The sequence below is a fragment of the Taurulus bubalis genome, assembly GCF_910589615.1.
Source record: "Taurulus bubalis genome assembly, chromosome: 17".
In the NCBI taxonomy this organism is placed as follows: domain Eukaryota; kingdom Metazoa; phylum Chordata; class Actinopteri; order Perciformes; family Cottidae; genus Taurulus; species Taurulus bubalis.
Window position 1 is genome coordinate 7,486,128 of NC_136605.1, and position 22,050 is coordinate 7,508,177.

The window sequence follows — 22,050 nt, forward strand, 5'->3', positions numbered from 1 at the left end:
TTGTGTTTGGTACACTGCCGTTTATCTCGTTTCTTTCTCTGCTTGTGCTGTAGAACTCACTGGGTGACGCTCTGATGCTGGCCGGGGCCAAGCTGACAGTTTTGGACCTCAGTGACAACGCCTTTGGACCAGATGGGGTGAAGGGCATCGAGAGGTTGCTCAAGAGCACGGCCTGCTACACTTTGCAGGAGTTGCGGCTCAACAACTGTGGCATGGGCATTGGAGGAGGGAAGGTAAATCTTGAGAATTTTTTTTTTTTTACATGCGTTACTCTACAATGTTAGCTGCCGTTAGTATGCACTCTGTCGTCAACCTATCAGATATACTTGTACAGTCCCCTGCAATCCACTGTTTTGCTAAGATCTAATTTTAGGATTTAACTGATGAAGTTGAGCTGAAGATTATGTAGCAGTTCAACCACTGGAAAAAGCTGAAATGTCAGCCAAAGTGTCCGTTGAAGTGAAGTCCTAATGCCAGTTTTTATTTTTTAAATATAAATGAACAGTGGAGGGTAGAAAAGCCTAGGAAGAGACACATCTCTTTCAAAGTTTTTAATTTATTGATAGCAGCTGGAATGAAAAGAGAATTGGCTGTAAAAAAAATCACATCTGTGTTAATGGATTCCTCAGATCTTGGCTGCTTCTTTGATCCAGTGTCACAAAAACTCCAGTGCAGAGGGCACCCCCCTTGGCCTGAAGGTGTTTATTGCAGGGCGGAACCGCCTGGAGAACGATGGAGCCACTGCCCTCGCTCAAGCCTTCCAGGTAAAGGACTCAGTTTGGACTCCATCAGATTGTTCAGGGAAAGCGCAGGAAAATGCCACATCGTCATGCTACATTATGTTACGGCCAATGTGGCAGATTTGACCACACCCTGTCTTCCTGGAGCACTGCATGATTGACTACAAATACTGATCCCGGATATATCAATGTAGCTCATATTGTCAGTTATTTGACCACCTCACCAAACTTGTTCAAAGCTGTGAGAGTCGATCATCGTCGACAAACTGCTGTAGTTTACTTTGCCTGTTTAATTTAATTTTTCTGATCATAACTGTGTTCTCAGCTAATGGGCAGCCTGGAGGAGGTTCACATGCCTCAGAATGGCATCAATCACCCCGGTGTGACGGCTCTGGCCAAAGCCATGCAGCACAACGCGGGCCTGCGCATCCTCAACCTCAACGACAACACCTTCACCGAGAAGGGGGCTATCGCCATGGCTCAGGTACGAAGACATTGGTATCATGACTGTTGACGATGGAGGGGACAGTTGCTTAGAGTGAAATGCATCGTGGCAAAAAACGATTGCTGAAATAAAACAAATATGTATTTAGTACATCTACAGTGTCATTTTGAATTAACACTGAAAATTACGCTTATCCAGCTTCTTATAGTGAATCCCTGAATCAATATCCCAGCAACTTTATCATTTGTCAGATGGATGAGTCCAATAGTGTTCAATCATAGAATGGCAAGGCAATGAGCTCCATTCACAAAAAATGCACACGCACAAATCTGGTCTTAAAACGGGCATACATGCATTATACGCACAAATCTGGGATTCGTCAATATTTTCTCACCTGAATTCCTTCGTAGTGGGAGATGATTTTAGAACTACCCCAAGCCGTGCGTACGCAAAAGTAATGAAACACCTATTCTTTAAGTAAATGCATAACAACTGCATTACAAAAACAGGAAGAACATCAGTTTGCTGTCAGCTCGCTTTATTAATTCCAAAGTCAGTATTCCTACAGGACCATTATTTTGGCCCACGTTTAGCAGGAATATGTTTTTAAGAGCTTTGGTATGCAAGCGGACATTTAAAGACATTAAAATACATCCATGTGTTTCTACAACAAGATATTCTACCACAGGCCTCACGTTTAAAATATACTGTTGATTCCTACATACAGTTAGTAATTATCTGTAAAGATTCTTACAAAGGTGATCGTCTGTAGTTTTAATCATTCCAAGGTCAATGCAGTATTTACCATATTCCGTTATAATTTCTACATTATACTTGTTTTAAAAAAAAAAAAAACACACACCAATTTGTCCATCACCATCATTTTTACTACAGTTCTACTAATAATTCTCTTTTTAGGCTTCGATGCTGTAGCAAATAATATCTTGGTTCTTCACAGGCCCTGAAACACCTACGCAGCATCCAAGTGATAAACTTTGGGGACTGTCTGGTGCGGCCAGCGGGAGCCATAGCTATGGCAGAAACTGTATCAGAGGGACTACCAATCCTTAAGGTGAATGAATCGTACACTACTGACACCGCCCCTGATCTCAGCTGTCAGTCACTACTTCATTTACTTTATTTCTTACTAAAATGTCTTTATTCCTCTGTCTGTTTCTTAGCTTTTGTTTGACATTTTCCTTCCCTACTCCTACTGGGTAAATATTCTGTTAACAGGAACTCAATCTGTCATTTGGCGAGATTACGGTGGAGGCAGCTCTGACTGTGGCACAAGCAGTAAAGAACAGGGACCAGCTGGAGAAACTGGATCTAAATGGTAAAAAAAATAAAAACGGCAAAGAGATGACTCATCAACATTTTGTTATATTAATTAATTAAAGTACAAAAAAGTCTGCTTTAAAGTTGTTCTATTAAGATGCTATTTGGATTGCTTTTTGTTTAATTTATCTTGCCTGACTAAGCTGGTCAATATGATTTGATTTTCAGGTAACAGCCTCGGAGAGGATGGCTGCAAAGCTCTGAAAGACTCTATGGAAGCCATGAACATTGGCGAGCTTCTAGCGTCACTCAGGTAACCACGTTGTACTTAAGCTCCTGTGGTCTATTTATTGAAACATATACATCCTTTCTCTGTCCCTGCCAATCCTGTTGTGGGTCATGGGGGAGTCAGTAGAGCATGTACGTTTTTGTATTCCTGCTCTACCGTTTGGGACATTCACTTGACGTGTCACATCAGCGCCTGGAAAAACTGATACCCCTGGTGACTTTCACGTGATTTTGTTGAATATCGCCGTCACTGAAAAAGACGCTCATCCCCAAATCCTCCCTAACGTGCAGTTTTTAATTTGCCTCAGTGACGACGAGGGCGAGCCAGAAGAGGATGATGATGATGATGACGACGACGACGAGGATGATGAAGACGACGACGAGGATGTGGATGAGGAAGAAATAGAGGAGGAGGAGGAGGAAGAAGAAGAGGAGGAGGAAGAAGAGGAAAGCAATGGCAACCAGGTCAGATAAATGTGTTCCGTCAAAGCAAAAGTTAAGCCCAAAAAATATGTTTGATTACCTGTGTATACATGAAAGTTTGGTGCTGCAATGAAAGGGCCAAAGACCAAATAACATCAACTACAAATGATAAATCCATGTGTAAGCTTGTAAACCCATGGTTTGTTTTACAGCATTCATTATATTAGTTGGCTTTCTTCTCTCTCCCCTTCCCCTCATAGTTGTCCACCCCTGCAGCAGCATCCCGGCCGCCAGACGTCTCCTCCTTCCTCAGCTTTCCGTCCCCGGACAAACTGCTCAAACTAGGGGCCATGAGAGCGATGCTGATCGAGCAGCAGGTAAACGCACGAGTACATTCTCTCCAGCTGGAGTTTTCGCCCTCAGAATTGCATCGATCTGTTAATGCGAGGTACTAAAGGCTAAATGAAAAATGACTTTTACGCCTACGGACATTTCAGCTCGTCGCAAATTTTCCTGTGTTTACTCGATGCGGTTTGAGAATGTACATGAAGCGGGTTGCCCAGCAGTAAACGTTTCTGCCCTTCTGTGTCTAGGTGGATGTGTCAGATGCGACAAAAACAGCTGAAGCCTTCCTCAAGATTGCATCTGTGTACAAGGAGGATAATGATGATGTTAAGATTGCCGTGTTGGACAGCATTGGTGAGACACTTTGTCCGCATCGGTTGATCTCATTGCTGTTGTACATAACCTTGCTGAGAAGTTCATTTCTGCCTTTCAGTGTCTTGCAGTTATTTTGTGTTTTTTATATATTTATTTTGATGTACTACCAACCTGTTTTATCTAATGATCTCATAAAAATGAAGTCAGAATTCCTTTATCTCCAATTAAACAAGAAGAAAACCTTTCTAGAGGCAGAATTGCATTGTGGTCTGTTAAAGCTTCTGCTTTTTACCTACTTTTGTTATCTCTGTTACGGTACGACCGCACCAACGAGTGCTGAGAGATGTTAGTGAAGTTGTTTGGTACAGTAGACTTAAAACAGTTTTTAATGCCACACTTGAGCCGTTTAGAGCAGTGGTTCTCAAATGGGGGTACGTGTACCCCTGGGGGTAGGTGGAGGCACTCCAGGGGGTACGTGAGATTTTCTTTTTATACATGTAAACTTACCATCCATTCAAAAATCTTTTAAAAATAGTTAATTAATACATATTCAATCAAATATAAGTGTAAGTTCATGAACTGAATTGTATGTTTTATATTAAATCAGACACAGTGCAGTGTATTACATCTTTTTTTCAACTTAGAATGCTTTGCGCTGGTTAGGGGGTACTTGGCTGAAGAAATATTTTACAGGGGTACATCACTGAAAAAAGATTGAGAACCACTGGTTTAGAGTATGTGCTAACGAGAGGCAGGTTTTCTGTGCAAATGCTCATAATAAAAAGTAATACATATTTCCTTACAGATGCCCTTCTGAGAAAAGCTTTTTCCACTCCATCTTTCCAAGGATGCAACTTTGTATCAACTTTGTTAGTGCTGCTCGGACTTATCAAGGTATGTTTATTTAAGCAAAGTTAGCCAAGGCACATAAATGTGAATTTCTTCACCGTCTCTCTAGATGCCTTGTGTTTTCTTTACATTTCTCTTCTCTGCTTATCTTGCTTTTGTCTTCTCACGACACTCTTTTCTGTCCCCTCGTCCTCACCCTCCGTCCCGCTGTCCTGTCCTCTTGGCTGCCCAGAGTGAGGACAAGGTGAAGCCTGTGCACGTGGTTCGCGGCCACCTCAACGCCTTGGAGCACGTTGCTAGCCAGGACTACTTCCCCAAAGAGTACGTGGACGTGCTTGCGGTCTTCCTGTCCCGGTAAGGGCGTGACAGATTGAGCCAATCAGCAGGCAGCTTCCAGGTACAAAATACCACGATTACCATCCCATTTTCAGGGATGAAGCACATAATGACTGTTTTTACACTTGGTGTGCATAGTAATGGTGGTGGACACTCTCTGGTGATTGCTCATTGTTGTGTTGGAACAGGTTTGTTATTTAATTTTTTTTGCTAACCCTTTACTTTTATTGGGCTAACGTTTGACTTTCTGCCTCTATGACATACATGAAGGATTCATGGTGATTTAGCCTTAAAGTTATCGTCCTTAAGAGTTAAACCCTGCAGAAAACAATCCTTGAGCAACTTTGCAACAGAACACAAACGTGCCTTTCTGTTTACAAACAAACAAACTCAACGTTGTTTTTATGAAAAAGTCGATCACTAATTTGACTTTTTCCGTCATGCCATGAGCAACACCAAGCGGATTTGCAAGTAGCTTTCCCCACAAAAAAAATGCAGATTTGATGACAATTATAAAGATTCAAACATGGATGATAATGCTGCTATTTTTCTTTTTTCTCATTGTCAACAAATCCCATGAACACTTTTCTTAATACTTTTCGACTTCGCTTGTGTGTGTGTGTGTGTGTGTGTGTGTGTGTGTGTGTGTGTGTGTGTGTGTGTGTGTGTGTGTGTGTGTGTGTGTGTGTGTGTGTGTGTGTGTGTGTGTGTGTGTGTGTGTGTGGAGACTTCATCCACTAACGGTGTGTTATCCTTCACAGAAACCCCAAGGCTTTGGAGTCATGTGGTAATGCTAGAAACAGCCTCCAGTCAACACTGCAGAGAGTCAGATCTGAGGACTGTGGACACACACACACATACATACACACACAGACTGAACTTTGACTGATCACTGATGGACCTTTGGAAAGCAGCACACATGAGCTCAAATCTTAAGCAAATGAAGCTGAGCAGCTCTTGAGAAGAACAGACCCGCTCACTCCTCTGCATCACCGCTGTCCTTCACAGATTCAGCGACAAACCTCTTTCTGGACTCTGGACTGGGCTTGAATGCTTTGTGTTTTGGAGTTTACTATGCTATTATGGTGTGGACTAATTTAAGTACTTTGTGTACACTTGTGTAACCACAGAACAGCACTGACAACTTGGTGGTCTTGATGTTTGTATTCGGTTGAATAAGACCCCACACAAACTAAGATCTGTGTGTCCTGTTTAGAGACGCAGACTGACCGACGCACAGATTGCACTTTGGTGCAAACTAGAAAAACTCTGACCAGAAAAATCAGGGCTCTTAGTTTCAGTTATTGAAATTTTATATTTCATGTATACCTTTTACTATTCTGTTTTATATTCAATGTTTATTGGATTCGATAATATGGTCAAACATTGGCATTATTTAAATATATATTGACGATCAATATGATTAAAAAACTAAGGCTGTAAAATACAATAATCAAAAGGGATGAAATGTGTGTAAATGTGTTTTCTGCCTTTTTAAATGGGACACAAGGTGCAAAGTTTATGGATTTGTGTTGCATAATAAAGCTGGTTCGAGTGCTTGATGTCTTTCATCGTCTCTGCATTTTAACTGCATAGAAGCTTTATTAAAGAAATAAATGAGCTTTGAAGGTAATATCACAAGAACATACAACAACAAAATATATATTCTATTGCTGCTCATTAACAGAGGTTTTAAGAACCTGATTTTCAGTTTTTCTTCATATTATGTTGTGTCACTGGGGTGTCAAAGAAATCTTGATATTACAAACCAAGAATACTCAGTTTATTTCTTCCATTTATCAACAAATGTTCTCAATCCGACCAAAACCTAGTTACTCCCTGTGTTTCAGACCGAAAATGTAAAGCCACGGTGTTAATTTGCATTCAGGGGGCTCAGGGATCAGGGGTCATCGTAAAAGAATTTACCAAAGCCTTGTTTATTAGCCTGCTGGACCGCTGTCAGTACGTGCAGGACACATTAGGAGTAAAATAAAGTCAGCGGCAGACAACAGAAGCCTAAGCTGGTGGATTCATATTCAAACTGCCTTTAGTTCATGTCACCAAGCGGGCTGTGACGGGGACGTTCTGCTTGAAGGTAAGCCAGTTTTTTGTTTTTAGGTTAGATTTGGGATTTTCTTGAAACAGTTTTTCACCTGATATATATATATATATATATATATATATATAGTATATATATATATATATATACTGTATATATAACATCACTAACATGAAATGTTATTCTAGTGAAGAATACACAACAAACAAATGATTGTTGTGTGTGTGTGTATACAACTAACAATTTATTTGTATATGTATTTTTTAAACCCTGAAATACTTCAGAAATAAGAAAACAGCACATAAGCAATGTTAAGGAAAAAATAGTGAAATAGTAGACTGAATACGTCAGCATCCCTGCTGAGACTGATCCAGTTTGGTTCTCGTCGCAGCCAAAACTGAATGTGAGTTTTTACAGCAGCTTTTGAATTATTTTGTTATCATTGTCTTGCCGCCATAGATGCATTTCATCTGGGCTACGGCCTTCTTGCTGGTTTTAGCACCGACTTCACCCGTCGAAGCAGGCAAATGTCCCAAAGTGTGCAGCTGTGACGGCACCAAGCTCACGGTCACCTGCGTTGGCAAGAACTTAACGGAGATTCCCCCAACTATAGATGAGGTGAGTAATTCAAAAGTAAAGGGTAGAGCTTCACTTCCACTTCACACACAAAACCCTGAATGGCAGCTGTGGGCTATTTGGTGCATTTGAGATGTTTCTTAAATGTGAATTTGTATTTATCTCAAAGGAATTAGTTAAATGTACTACAGTGACAGCAGCAGGAAGGAGATAAGTGTTTTGCTCAGGGGCTCTATGGCGATATATTGTTCTTATCAGGCATACTGTGCATCACCTCTGCCTCGGATACATCCTCTGTTCTGGTTTTATCCCCCTCACAGATTACACTGAAGATCGAGCTGAGGAACAACAACTTGCAAGTGCTGTCCAGGGGGGCGTTCATCCTCACGCCCTACCTCACCCACCTCAACCTGCAGCGCTGCAACATTAACAAGGTGAAAGAGGGCGCTTTCCGGACACTGAGCCGCCTGGTTTTCCTCAACCTGGCCTACAACAAAATTGACATTCTTTATCAGGTAAGAGGAGTCTGCATGCCTGCAGCACTGAAGAGTCTGAGGTGATATTGTTGACATTTGGTTTGAAACTTTTGACGTACTTATGTGAGGTTGTCTAATTTTCCTTTCCCCTCCTCCACGATCCGACCTCTGACCCCAACTGTCGCAGGAATCCTTTGACGGCCTCTCCTCCCTGAAGGAGCTGCACCTGGACCATAACCGCGTGGAGGAGATCCAGCCTGGAGCCTTCACACAGCTCGGTTTCCTCAACATGTTGGCCCTCACCCACAACCAGCTGGTTTACGTCCCCAACATGGCCTTCCAGGTACTCAGACTTTTGGGATCATATGAATTTTCATTTTAATCACAATGAATGGCTATGTTTGGCTATATGATCACGCGGCAATCTGACTCCTCCTCCAGGGCCTGCAAAACATCAAATGGCTTCGCCTTAGCTATAATTCCCTGAACAACTTGGCCCCCGAGGCCTTCGCTGGACTGTTCGACCTCAGACGCCTCAGCCTGGACCACAACGAGCTGCAGTTCTTCCCCACTCAGACCATGACCAGGTGGGACCATCTGAAGGGTTATACTGCAGTTATTGCACGTATGAGAGGACGGATTGGTCCTCGGTTGCTCTTGACTTGTTCTCCCGTTTTAGAAATACTACATAATGAAACATCAAGCGGTAGTAAATTATGTATTTACCTTTTTACTTCATGCTTCCTCTCACGAAGACTTCCTGAGGTCACGCGCCTGGACATGAGCCACAACCCCATGACCTACCTCGGGGAAGAATCCGTCTCCATGGTGAAGCTTACACACCTCTACCTCGACCACATGTCCCTTCAGGACCTGTCGGATCAGGCTCTGTCCCGCGCCCCCCTCCTCTCCCATTTGGACCTCAGCCACAATCAGCTTCGCTACCTGGAGCCCCTCTCCGGCCCCAAGGAGCTGGCCAGCCTCAACCTGACAGGTACAGCTGTGTTCTGACATGTGTCACTTGACAGAGATGTAGACATGGAGGATAAGGACATCCCATATTTCATCTTCAATACATCACGATCGTCACTCATTTTTCTTAAAGGCAACCCGGTGTACTGTAACTGCTACATGCGGCCCCTGAGGGAGTGGGCGGGTGTCGGCGGCGTGAAGCTGCTGGGAGCCTGCGCTGGACCACCCCACCTCTCAGATGAGCCGCTGCAGGACGTGGTTCCTCTGGATCTGCGCTGCCGCAGCAGAGGGGAGACCCCGAAGGACGAGTTTGAGAAGGAGCATGAGAGCACGAGCCTCCCGCCCACAGACAAGCCCAAGCAGAAAGTCAAGTGTCCAGTTAACTGTGGCTGCGATGTGAGTGTTTGACGGTGCACCTCCAACAGTAGCTGTTTTGCATTGCATTGTCTGTACGTGCAGCTAGAATACTTTGAACACCGCTGTTTACACACTCCATTAAGAGGTATCATTTCAACCCTCCCCAGATTGAATCCCAGCACGCCACATGTGAGGGTCGGGGGCACACCAAAGTCCCGCGAGGCTTCGCCGCCAAGACGCAGCTGCTTGACCTCCGCAGCAACCACTTCCACCACCTTCCTGCCAACAGCTTCCCAGGCACCAGCCAAGTTGTCTCCCTTCACCTGGAGTTCTGCAAAGTCCACGAAATTGAAGGTGGCGCCTTTCGGGGAATGAACAACCTGTTTTATTTGTATCTTTCTGACAATGATCTCACATCCTTGGACCCCAGAGCCTTTGCTGGAGCCCCCAAGCTCACGTACCTTCATCTTGAAGGGAACCGACTGGTACAGTTCCCCGGATCAGGTGAGTGGTTGGTCAAGTCAAAAATGTACACGGTACATATGTGTGTAAAAACACATAGGAAAACAAACAAAAACATGCTGTTTTCTATCTCTTGTGTCTCCTGTAGCCCTGGCACTCTTACCAAGTCTGTTTGTGTTACACCTGGAGCGAAATGCCATCTCCAAACTGGAGCCCACTGGTTTGCTGTCAGTAACCCCCAACCTCAGGGAACTTTACCTGACCAACAACACCATAACTGCTATAGCCAAGGGTGCTCTGAACTCTGCTTTCCTGGGTACACTTCACCTGGATTCAAATCAGCTGACCGAGATACCGACCCACGCTCTGTCCAAGGCCCCTAACCTGGAGGAGATCAACCTGTCTCAGAATTCTATTCGCTGGGTGGGACCAAACGCATTCAAGCCCATATCCCAAAGTCTGAAGAAGCTTTACATGGATCAGATGGGCATGGAGAAGGTGCGGGAAACTTTTTTTTAAGCCAAAATGACAGAATTGAATTGCCCTGTGCATCCTAAACTGTCCCTCACTTCAAATTTCTATCATGAATTGTAAAAATATGTCGATGTTGTGATTGATTTCACCAACAAGTTGCTGAAAGGACTCTTTGAGGCATGGATTTTGAGTAATAAAAAAAAAAAAGTTCTGCTTTTTTGCTAGTTGTTGGAGCCACAAAATCCAAATGAAGGATAAAGGGAAGGAATGGGACCCAAAACATAACAGTCGTTAGTCCCAACAAGTGAAATGAGTTATTGAGACCTAAACGTCTTGTGGATGTGTTTATATGTTAAAATAAGAATTGATTCGTAGTATTCACAACATTAAGGCCATAACTGTGCTAACAGCTCAAAAAGCAGGTCTTGTTGGTGATCAGCTCATTGACTTGTACCACTGTCCAGATGTCCAGGGACGCTCTTGCAGGGCTGGGCCCAGGTCTGAGAGCTCTGACCATGAGAGGGAACCAGCTGGAGGAGCTTCCTGACCTGAACCCACTCACCGGCCTTGAGGTGGTGGACCTGCAGGACAACCCCCTGATGTGTGACTGTCCTCTGCTGCAGCTACGCAGGTCAGTGCAGAGTGTCCCCGAAGTAGGGTTTTTGCTTTTAATTATGCAGCAGGGTGACACAGTTGGTAGTGAGATTGTGACCTTGCACCACTGCTGCTGAAGTATTCTTGAGCAAAACATTCAATCCCAATAAACTGCAGTGGAGCTACTGCTCAGTGAGTGCTGCTACAGCGATCAAGGAAGCATATTAATCAATTTGCCTCAATTTTTATTGAAAGCTACATTATTGACAATAATTATGTGACTGTCTCCGTTTCTCAGGTGGATGGAGAATGTAAGTTTGGAGGTGATCGCCACCTGCGGTCACCCTCCCGAGATCAGAGGTCAGAAGGTCAGGGACGTCCATGTGTTCACGTCCTGTCCAGAAAGCAGCTCTCCTCCAGATAACAAGGTTGTTAAGGCCTCCAGATCTCCAAAATTCAAGAAACCCAAAACCAACCTGTCGATGACCCCTGGAGTCAAAGCTAGGCCTGCAAAGCCCAAAGCTAAACTACTCAAACCAACTAAGAGTAAGCCTCAGAGGAAACCTGGGCGACCAAAAGTGACCAAGAACAAGACACTGTAATAAATAAATATAGCAAATAAAAAGTGTTGACATCTTTTTTTACTTTTCTTTTTATTCAAATGCTTTGGAATACAGCTCTGTGGGAAATGTACATGCACTATTTACTATCCAAGCAAAATCAACACAGTAAAGCAAAAAAACTAATAAAATAAAAGACTGAAGAAACCCGAGGAGCCAGCCTATTGGCTTTCCAATTTTGCATGAGATAATTGATGTGTTTAACCACATCTTCAGCACAGTCAAGATTGGCCTATTTAGTTCACTGCCATCTAAAAAGACACTAAAACCAATGAATAATTTATTTTAAATACATTAATATGAGCCAAAACATATAATGCTGCATTATATACCCTTATTGCAATATACATTTACAGCAATGCGGCGTTACGTAAGGTTCCATGGTGTAATGGTTAGCACTCTGGACTCTGAATCCAGCGATCCGAGTTCAAATCTCGGTGGAACCTGAGAATAGTCATTTTTGCGGCGCTGTTTGATTAATTATGACAAAGCATACATTCGTTTTAAACACCATAACACGATCAGCACCACTGTAAAGCGCCACAACGTGACTCTAACGAACGCAATCCGGGATTAACGCGCTGATTCACCGACGGAAATCGCGGTGTTGCTTCCGGGGGATTTGCTCATCGACCCCAAACTTCTCCTCTCAAGATGGCAGCAGCTATGGATGTTGATACGCCGAGCAGCACTAACAGTGGAGCTAGCAAGAAGCGGTTTGAAGTGAAGAAGGTATGCCTGCATTAAGTAACTCAGAGTCGTGCTGTAAACACGATGTAAATGTTAATCTACCAGCCGCTCTATGTGACGCTAACTCGGCTCTCTTACTGTTAGCACGGCGTTAAAAAACTATATTCTGCCTTTGGGACAGGAGCTAGCTAGGTAGCTGTTAGCCTCTAACGGCATGAATTTGCACTTCCTTTTGGAAGAATAGCAAACAAATGTATATCAGCTTCAACGAACTCTCCATTGTTTAATCGTAACCACAACAATAGAAAAGCCTTCGCAATACTACGGTTAAAACATGTTACGATTACATTTTAGCTGACGTTAAAAAAACATTATGGTCTTAACTCTGTGAGCTAAACGGGTGAAACGTTTAGCTAGCTAGGTTAACTAAGCCGCGTTTCAGGGAGACTGAAAGCCCCTCACAAGGAGTCTGACGTTATAATATGTTTATGAGCCACTACTATAGTAATATCGAGCTAAATGGCCAACCTAAAACAAGGTGCGGTTACTCTTTAATGAAGCGGCGTTAGCTGCTAACGGGACCAACGGAGTAACTAGTTTCTAAACCCGCTTTAATACGTTCAACACGCTAGCTAGCTAACAGCGGTGACCGTTAGCTAGTTAGCGTTAGACCAATATAGTGTATTATAATGACACAACATCTGACAGGGTATCATAACACTGTCACAGATTCGATGTTGCAACTCATATTTCACAGTCAAAATGCTTTAGTTTATATTTGGAGGTGAGAATGAAGCGGAGTTGATGCTCTGCCGTTTTCATTTATACCATAAACTACATCTGGCTGACAGGAAACTGCCATTAAATCTCTACATCAGTGTCAACAAGAGCACCTCCAGTAATGTTTGATTCTGATGCCCCACCAGTGGAATGCCGTGGCGCTGTGGGCCTGGGACATCGTGGTGGATAACTGCGCTATCTGTCGTAACCACATCATGGACCTCTGTGAGTTCCCGTCCAGTGTTGGACTCACTCCTTTTGATATTCGAATATTATGATTCATCATCAGACAAGTCAGCCTGTTACGTGATATCGTATAACTGACTCATTTCTCCCTCCATCATCAGGTATAGAGTGCCAGGCCAACCAGGCCTCTGCGACCTCTGAGGAGTGCACTGTAGCCTGGGGTGTCTGCAATGTGAGTACCTGTGTTGTCAAAAAATGGTTCCCTCAAATGCAAATTGGGCTATCCCCAGGTAACAATGTTAAAATGTAGCTTTATGTTGTAAACATCACACACAAAATGAATGTCAGAAATTGTAGAGGTGAATATATCAAATAATTTATTAGGCTATGAAACTAAGACAGTAGATGTTGTCATGGTGAGTATATCACCACATTACAGGGCCCCGCTCGTCAAAATGTGGCTCACTTAATTCAGGCTCATTTGTTGAAGCTAACTACATCCAGTTATAGTAGTACTACAGTAAAAGTAAACTACGTTATGTGTATGAGGTCCTTTTTACAATTGTTGACCTATTCAAACTCATCTGTATTATTTATTTGGGAAATTGGATGTTAAAGAATGTTAACATTGAACTGCTGTCCTCACCTGTCTGTGCATATATTCCGGTGTATTTCTACCCTGTTTGGGTTTCTCTTCCCCAGCATGCCTTCCACTTCCACTGTATTTCCCGCTGGCTGAAAACCAGACAGGTGTGTCCTCTGGACAACAGGGAGTGGGAGTTTCAGAAGTGAGTATCATTACAGTGTAAAGTTGTGATTATTTCTTGGAGTGAACATCTGTATTGACAGTGCGTCCTCTCTCTTTTACAGATACGGACACTAGCTGTATCATTGCTGACCTTTTTCTGCGCTACTGCAAGCATCCCCCTCCCAACTTCTGTTTCCTCCTGCTTGTAAGCAGTTGTTTTACACCCATGTCTTTTGTTTTGGTATGTTGTAAGTACAAAAATAAACATGAATATTGTCACACAAACAGGTCTTGTGTTACTTGTGCAGGTAGCAGGGGGGTTCCTGACGGTTCAGTGTGCTGGATTGTGAAGCTCCTGAAAATACCATAGGTTCAATCAACATTTGCTTCGGTTGTGTGCAAAGACTCATTTGGTACTTAGTTAATATTTAAACTACATTTTTGTTGGACAAAAAGCTGTCCAGAGGGTCAGATCAGCTTTTCACACAGTAATTCAGGGCTTCATGAGAACCCATCGTGTGTTTAGCAGTAATCCTCCGGCTGAAAGACAGATGCCCTGTGCGGATTAGTGGCCTGCTGGGCCCGACTCACACTGCAGCACCTGTAGGGACTCGCTTCAATAGTCTGGTTGGAGAAAGAAAGATATTGGTTGCAGCCCTATTACTCATTAAATTAAATAATTCTATTAAATTGTCCATAATTCCAAGGTAGCATGTTTGTTTTGTTTAACCAATAAACTCAAAGCTACTCAAATGGCATGTGAAAAGCAGACACATTTCAGCATTTGGCAGTATCATTTGATAAATAATCAATCATCCAAACTGCTAATTGTTTCATCTTCAAACCATAAGACTTCTTACTCGATGGAAATATTTCTAATTCTTCCATTTTGCCTAGTCCAGCTTCATCCACTCAAATTGCAACCATTTGGTTTAGTTACACCAGTTTTAATGGAACAAGAAGCACTTTGAAACTCAGTAAAATGATAGATACCATAGGTTAATATCCAAACTGCTTGTAAAAATCGGACAGTCAAAGCAAACATGTCAGCACCACAGAGGGTTGAGAGAAGGTCCTCCTATATGTTAGTGCAAATAAATTAACTCATTGATTATCTCTGAATCCCTTTTTGACATTTAACAGATGAGAAAGGAAACAACTGAACTAGAAAAGAAAGTCGAACTGTTTGCAGCAACAGAGGTTTTATTATTGGGAGTCATTTTCCAACAGGGTCAGACAACATCAGTAACTTTTTGTGAATTTTATAATAATAGATCCGATAACAAAATAATCCGACGGTTATGCGTGACAGTTCGGCTTTGTTCGGAGAAAGGAAAGGCTCGTAGCTAAACGTAATAAATGGCTGTAGAAATGTTTGAAGGAGCAACTTATTGCAGCAACTCCCAGTTTAGCTTTTTCCAGATACACTTAAGGAAACGTCAACCTGTGGTTGCGTAAAGTCCCAGCTGGGGCGAATCAAGAGAAGTTGACTCCTAACCTTGTTTGAACCACCAGGCTGATTTAAGAACATTTAAAAAGTAGCCTCACTTTCTCTCCCCGACACCAATCAACCCGTCACCCCCTCCCTGTTTGATCTGCACACAGTGGAATAATAGTTGAAAAGCGTTGTGGCTCTCCAGATTGATTCACCATCCATCCACTCTCGTCTTTGGTCCTTCCTTCTCTAAGGCTGCGGTGACGCTCCAAACTTGGAACTCAGCTTGGTGACTAGCGCCATGATTTTGGGGTTGTTCTGGTACTTGGAGATGTTGGCTGGGTTCTGTGCCACATCCTGGAAGGCTGTCATCACCTCCGGGTCCTGTAGTGAAACAGGGAGCGCAAACAGGGTCACCTTTATACATGTAGTGCATCTTAAAAGCAGTTTTAAAAAGACAAAGTACATTTTTCACATTCTAATCCTGGAAAGGTTAGATTGGAGAAGTACTTTATACTATCCACTAGTCCAAAGAGAACTTATTTAAATTGTTTTGTTACATTCCTAATGAGAAGAAGCAAAGTCAATATCTGATTTAAAAAAATAAAACAACAATGTGCTGATTAAGCAGATTAGCCAAGCTTTTAACTCTTAATAAAACAGATGTTTTTTCAGTCTAAAAAACTAAAATTGTCCCGTTAAATACAACCTACATTTTTCTTTAAACTAGCCTGAACTGGAAGCAGTAACACTGATAGAAAGTGCGATTGTTGGCAAGTACACAACTACTGTTACTAATTTCACCGAAGTCCACAAAGGTGTTCTCTGACTTTGATGACAGAAGCAGGTGTTTGTTGGGTGTAGACAGGATCTCCCTGTAGCCTTTTAATCTCTTTAAGTGATCTACAGGATAATGCATCTAAATCCATCTGTGGCGCTGCCAAAGGTCTCAAATACAGATGTCCCTCCCCTCAACATCCTCCTCCCCCTCCGTAAGTATGGGTGATAAGCACCGCAAAAATGACGCATGTCGAAATTAGTTCAGCTTCCACAGTCTGTATTGGACGTGTGTTCCTGTATTAGCAGTATCCCCTCGTTCACAATTTTTATGCTCAGCTAACAGGCTTCATACTCAGCATTCAAACTCGAGGAACGTGAATCTTCCCATCTAACTTTCCGCCAGAAAGAGAGTAAACGCAGTTCCCAAAATGTCGACCTATTCCTTTAAGACGTGTGTAACCCAAGTCATGTGGCAAGTGGACGTGGTGGGATGTGGAGGACTATTGTCACCTTCATGGCTATGAGCAGCTCAGGATCCTTCAGGAGTTCACCGAGACCAGGCATACCAGGCATGCCACCAGGCATACCAGGCATGCCACCAGGCATACCAGGCATGCCGCCAGGGCCTCCTTCTGGGAATCCAGCAGGACCTGCTGAAAAGCATTCATTAAAAAAATGACTCAAAATATATATATGGACCTTCGGATTTTACAGCATACAACGGAATGTATTGGATCAATAAAATCAATTAAAAGAGTTAATTATTTTCCACATGCTATCATCTTTTTGTTTAGTTTGCTTGACATTTGTAGTGTTCATCTCATGATGTAATGGACCGGCTTCTTTTTTCCCTTTCTCCTACCTCCTGGGAAGAATGCTCCTCCGCCGCCTCCTCCTCCGAACTGCCGGGCTTCTTCCTCCTGTTGAAACGCAAAAGGATGGGAGGAGTTACTAATTGTGCGAAGGTTCAGTGGTGGTTTCCTCTGTCGTTTTAAGAGGCGTATCGAAAACTCTTACTGTGAAAATGTCAATGGTGTTCTCTTGAGTTAAAAAGGACGAATACAAAAACGGACACCAGCGGTGAAGTGTAGTCTTCTCTGCAGCAACTTCAATTGTGCCGCTTTTATCAACCAACTAGTGTATTAGTATGCCGTGTAGTATATTATACTACAGTTGATCGTGTAGGAAGAATAGTTCAACTAACTGGACTGATTCTGGATCCTTTATGTTTTTTTGTTAGTGAAAGTCTAAAATAGGAAACCCCGACCGCAACTCACCCTCTGAGCCCGTGCATGCTCCTCTCTGGCTTTCTTTACCCGCTCTTGCTTCTCCTGGACATCCTTCTCTTCTCTCTTACGCTCGTATTTGCGTCTGTGCTCAATGATTCTGTTTGCCTGAAAGAAAAAAAAAAAAAAAAAGGGAAACATGACACGAATGAAGAACCACAAACTCACAGCTGGTAGCGGCCCCTTCGAGTCGCTATCGGGGGCTTCTGGAGCCCTGCTCCGATCCATCTCCACCAGGATCATGTGAACGCATCACAAACATGGATCGACTCAAGCATATCCGCATTACCCGTTTTTAAAAACAAATGTAAAAAGCGGCTGTTTCTTTTTGTTTATTGCCCCTTTTCTCTGGCATTATACCTTTGGCTGGACCTCCTTCAGCATCGCACTGGTGTCCTCGTCATAGTCCAGTTTACAGGCCGTGGCCAGGTCCCTGGCTGCCTCCTCCCAGTGGCCCAGCAGCCTGCATTTTGAATTGACGATCAATGAAAATCATCACAACTGTCAAACTTCTCATCTGGGAAAACTCTTAAGTTAAAAAGAGATCTAACACAATTTCTATCAGACTGCAAAACCTATTTACATCTTGGTACTCTGGTAATTTGGTTTATGATGTCCATACAGAGATAAATATCACATTTGCTGTTGGGTAGGGCATGAAGATGAACATTACATAACTGGACAAGATAATGACAGCACACTATATTATCATATTGAATGTTACGAGTGAGAGCAACCCTGATATGGGTGTATTCGACATCACTGGTTCTGCTGCATTAAATGCCAGTTGCCAAACAAGATAAGGTGTGTCATGCTCGCGAGTGTTTATACTGAGGGTTTGGTTATGCAACATGTGAGCGCAGAGGTGTAAAATACAAAATGTACCTGTGAGCTTTTCCCCTCCACTTGTAAGGCTGTGCAGAGTCTGGGTTGATGCTGATGGCTCGGTCACAGTCTCTTATGGCTGCGTTGGGTTTCTGCATCTGGATAAAGACACTAACCACAAAAGAGGACAAACCGATGTCACTCAGACGTTCAGAACGGACACTGCAACGGGAACACTCATGAAGCGTGAAGATGCAATCAAAAGCTGAGTGACACTTGAATGCTCTGCCATGGGTAACGAATGAGAGACTCACCTGGCCCTCTTGGCATACATGATGGCTACGCAGGGGTTCAGCTTGATGGCTTCGGTGAGAAGATCCAGGGCTTTCTGCAGGTTACCTGTAAGAGAAATAACATTAAAGATCATACATCCAAATGTCTTTGTATTTCCCTCATCAATGCAGAAACTGTGTCTGCGTGCACTTTCTGAACAGGAAGTCACCGTACCTTCTCTGAGAGCATCAATGGCCGCCATCTTCTTCTCGTCGGCCTCGTCCATCATCTGCTCTGTGACCTGAGGAAGTGTACGGACACAGACGTTCACACTACTGCGGCCTCAAGTGGTCAAGGCTTAGTTATTAATTAGTCAATAAATACTGAGTATATTTGAATAACTGCATGCATGACTAATAGATCATATCGAACACATTTTTACCTCAACGCTCAACTCGCCCATCTCCTGCGGCTCATCTGTGTCTGGTTCGATCACTCCCTCGTTGTCCATTTCTGAAAAGGGTCCAACATTTACAATGAGCTCTTGTGGGTACACACAAACAGTAGTGTAGTCTTCACAGTAATAAAACACATTCTTAGAACCATTTTGCTAAGATCAAGTGTAATTTTCATCACATAAAACTATTACTTTAAGAAAAGAAATGTTCTGCCACGGCTTTGTAAAATTATTATTATTAAATGGACCTACAGTTTTTGTGCATAGCCTTCCTTTATTAAGGGTTGCACCACCTCCAGAAAGACAGCCTTGAGCTAAAGTACTGCACCTATAATTATAGCTTAGAAATTGTGGTTTGACGTTTGGGAAATATGCTCATTTGCTTTCTTGTCGAGAGTTGGTTGCGGTAAATGTGAACAGAGCTGCGATTTCAGAAACGTGGTGTACCTATATCACTCTCCTCGTTCTCAGAGAGTACAGTAGGTTCTGGCACAGGAGGTGCCGCTGATGTAGGGGGAGGACCACAAGGACAGCCACCCTACAAGTCAGAGAGCACTCCGTTACAACAAGGTGTCAATAACGCACAAAAAAAAAACATAAACAGCATAGTAAAAATGACACAATTGTAATATTTCTGTTTCACCTGGCATGACCTCTCTGTCTTGGGCGGTGGCGGGATTGTTGCACCCATGCTGGAATATAAAAATGATGGAGAAGGATTCAGAGAGCAATACACGAGGCAAGTGACATTTCAGGCATTGTATTGAATGGATATACCAAAAATAGATGTGGTTATTTTATGTGCAGTAAAGAAACTTTACTTTAAAATAACTAAAATATACAGTATACACATTGAAATGGCAATATAAACATAGGTATTATGAGTGACACAACGACAAAAAGCACCCCCCACATGAACCGTTCACACAAACAGTGGCTTTTACAGGTGGAGGTATACTGACCCCAGCAGCCAGGTCCGGAAGAAGCCCATCTCTGGAAGGTGCAGGACCTCGGGACCGGACTCGCACATCTGTACGAAGCCCTTTAACTCAGTCACTTTTCGCGGGTCCATGCTGCTCCGTCACGTCCAGCAGACACTCTGCGTGTGGGGGGGGGAAACAGATCAACAATGAAGCTAACGACGTAGCCGAGTCCGACTGGTTTGTGCGTGCGCGCGCGCGTCCCGCAGCTAACGCTAAGCTCGGTGCGCTAACGTGCGGGAGTTGGACAAGCGTCAGTCTGTTTTGCGGCTCACTTCACACAAACCCCCCAAAAAACACGTGCAATTCAGGCGGTAGCGATAAAGCTACATTAGCATTAGCGGCTGTTTCAATGGTCGCAAAGCAGAAGTTTCTGGAAACGTGAAGCCGTTTGTGACGCGCTGCCTGTTTGACGCATGATCACGCCGTTAGCTCGCTGCGATACAGGCCGTGATTAATGAAAACCACTCGGGAGCTGCAGCCGTGGACGTCTGTGAGCGAAGGGAAACGCACCTGATGGAAATGTACACCGTTGACACCCGATAGGTGAACCCGCAGAGGAAGCTCACAGAGGAAGCTCACAGAGGATCTTTGTTGCCGAAACCCCTCTTCACTGGTAGTGACAGTGGCGTCGCTCCTCTGTTTTCATTCAGGCGAGTTGTCGGACAAAATGACGGCGGACCCCGGGATTTATTGCCCTGAGTTTCGGCTGTCAGGCAGCTTTAACGGCGCACACAAAAATCCGCAACCGTAAGAGCTGCTGGAGTGTTATATATTATTATAGGGGTTGATTTCAAACGACTAGAAGTCAGACATTGTTTAGCAGGATGAAGAAGTCAGGTAATTTACTTAAGTAAAAGTAGCAATAGTGCAATATGAAAATTATCCATCACAAGTCCACTGTGACTGTAGTTATTATACATTATATTATTGGATTATTATTACTGATTCAATAACATTTGGTCGAGGAGATGGAGAGAATCACTGTAGGCTAGTATGAAATAAAACAAGGTGTGTGGACAATGGGAAAATAGTTATGGAAATTGATGGGTGGGTAGTAAAGAGCCCATGAATAGGCGCAAAGAATATAAACACTGATATGATCAAATGTACAACACCACCAGTCTGTATACGTTACAGACTGATTCAACAAGGTATGATGATTCTGTTCATGTGGGCACATTTAAGTCTGAAGGGGAACGAGGAACATGAATGAACCTGTTAGCAAAACAAGCTCTACAGAGAGATATAGATTGATTTACAAATCCCATTAAGGGAATAGTTTGAAGTAAAGCATTAAGCCTACTGAAACAAGAGGTAGGTTTCTGTACAATTTCAATAATAAAGTCAATGCAACATTTAGAATCATAGGGAGCTCACTGAACAGGCTAATATTAGGTCATTTCAATTGAGATAGATGATAGATAGATGTATACTGTATTCGTCCCCAAGGGGAAATTTGTTTGTCACAGTAGCAAGCAAGGTTACATAGAACAAATATCGGAATGAAAATACTCAATATATACAACAAATTAGCAGAGCGTATTCATTTAGGAAATTAAACAAGAAAGAAAGTGCAAAAATGCACTACAAAAGTATATGCAGTGTATATTAAGTGTATGAAGTGTATATAAGTATGTACAGTGACTAACAAACAACAAAAGTGGTGCAAGGGCTATTGATGTTGTTGTTGAATGAATTGACTGTTGACTCATTTAAATGGCAATAGGAAGGCATTCCACATTGTTGGGTTGGGAAGTGTGTAATCACAAGTTGCAAAACAGTCTGAAACCCTATGCGAGAAGATGGTATATTGTTTTATTAACCTTCCTCTTGTGTTTGGGTCGGCACCGACCCGTTTTAGGTTTTAAATGCATAAAAGAACCACATACAATTTTTTTTATTGCATCAAGGCTTTTTGACTTTGTGAGAAACCTCGATTTCAACAAAATAAAACAAAAAAATGTTTTCACTAAATTATAAAATGCTCTGGTTGAAATT

The 22,050-nt window shown here is 42.9% G+C and overlaps 4 protein-coding genes across 6 annotated transcripts in view; 3 read left to right on the forward strand and 1 right to left on the reverse strand.

Moving 5' to 3' along the window:
• LOC306750412 (ran GTPase-activating protein 1-like) overlaps positions 1 to 5,902 on the forward strand; it is a 10,226-nt gene extending 4,324 nt beyond the window's left edge. Inside the window, exons 5-16 of the mRNA XM_079233829.1 lie at positions 54 to 233; positions 630 to 764; positions 1,066 to 1,224; positions 2,144 to 2,257; positions 2,422 to 2,521; positions 2,692 to 2,776; positions 3,060 to 3,216; positions 3,435 to 3,551; positions 3,768 to 3,873; positions 4,640 to 4,728; positions 4,916 to 5,080; positions 5,781 to 5,902. Coding sequence (XP_079089955.1) covers positions 54 to 233; positions 630 to 764; positions 1,066 to 1,224; positions 2,144 to 2,257; positions 2,422 to 2,521; positions 2,692 to 2,776; positions 3,060 to 3,216; positions 3,435 to 3,551; positions 3,768 to 3,873; positions 4,640 to 4,728; positions 4,916 to 5,041 — 1,368 coding nt within the window. The 3' untranslated portion in view covers positions 5,042 to 5,080; positions 5,781 to 5,902. The remainder of the gene's footprint in view (positions 1 to 53; positions 234 to 629; positions 765 to 1,065; positions 1,225 to 2,143; positions 2,258 to 2,421; positions 2,522 to 2,691; positions 2,777 to 3,059; positions 3,217 to 3,434; positions 3,552 to 3,767; positions 3,874 to 4,639; positions 4,729 to 4,915; positions 5,081 to 5,780) is intronic.
• A 1,635-nt stretch (positions 5,903 to 7,537) lies between these two features.
• chadla (chondroadherin-like a) lies at positions 7,538 to 11,591 on the forward strand (the record flags this gene model as incomplete). The annotated part of the gene is made up of 10 exons (XM_079233561.1): positions 7,538 to 7,696; positions 7,975 to 8,169; positions 8,318 to 8,473; positions 8,572 to 8,717; positions 8,886 to 9,124; positions 9,236 to 9,504; positions 9,627 to 9,963; positions 10,070 to 10,419; positions 10,860 to 11,026; positions 11,288 to 11,591. 10 exons carry the CDS (start codon positions 7,538 to 7,540, stop codon positions 11,589 to 11,591), a joined length of 2,322 nt encoding a protein of 773 aa, XP_079089687.1.
• Positions 11,592 to 12,198: 607 nt separating this feature from the next.
• Positions 12,199 to 14,290, forward strand: rbx1 (ring-box 1, E3 ubiquitin protein ligase; the record flags this gene model as incomplete). Of its 2 annotated transcripts, XM_079233530.1 has the most annotated exons (5): positions 12,201 to 12,341; positions 13,226 to 13,304; positions 13,427 to 13,497; positions 13,968 to 14,053; positions 14,136 to 14,290. In XM_079233530.1, the coding sequence occupies exons 1-5, from the start codon at positions 12,264 to 12,266 to the stop codon at positions 14,146 to 14,148; spliced, it is 327 nt and encodes a 108-aa protein (XP_079089656.1). In that variant the 5' UTR covers positions 12,201 to 12,263. The 2 variants fall into 2 exon arrangements, with proteins under 2 accessions (XP_079089657.1, XP_079089656.1); XM_079233531.1 differs by lacking the exon at positions 14,136 to 14,290 and having other exon boundaries at positions 12,199 to 12,341; positions 13,968 to 14,057.
• An 895-nt stretch (positions 14,291 to 15,185) lies between these two features.
• Positions 15,186 to 20,697, reverse strand: st13 (ST13 Hsp70 interacting protein). Of its 2 annotated transcripts, none has more exons than XM_079233134.1 (13): positions 20,563 to 20,697; positions 20,032 to 20,168; positions 19,713 to 19,761; positions 19,517 to 19,607; positions 19,055 to 19,125; positions 18,847 to 18,913; positions 18,654 to 18,738; positions 18,400 to 18,510; positions 17,875 to 17,977; positions 17,506 to 17,622; positions 17,091 to 17,148; positions 16,739 to 16,878; positions 15,186 to 15,832 (listed from the first exon to the last, which is right to left on the reverse strand). In XM_079233134.1, exons 2-13 carry the CDS (start codon positions 20,139 to 20,141, stop codon positions 15,698 to 15,700), a joined length of 1,137 nt encoding a protein of 378 aa, XP_079089260.1. In that variant the 5' UTR covers positions 20,142 to 20,168; positions 20,563 to 20,697; the 3' UTR covers positions 15,186 to 15,697. The 2 variants fall into 2 exon arrangements, with proteins under 2 accessions (XP_079089260.1, XP_079089259.1); XM_079233133.1 differs by having other exon boundaries at positions 16,739 to 16,881.
• Positions 20,698 to 22,050: the final 1,353 nt, after the last annotated feature.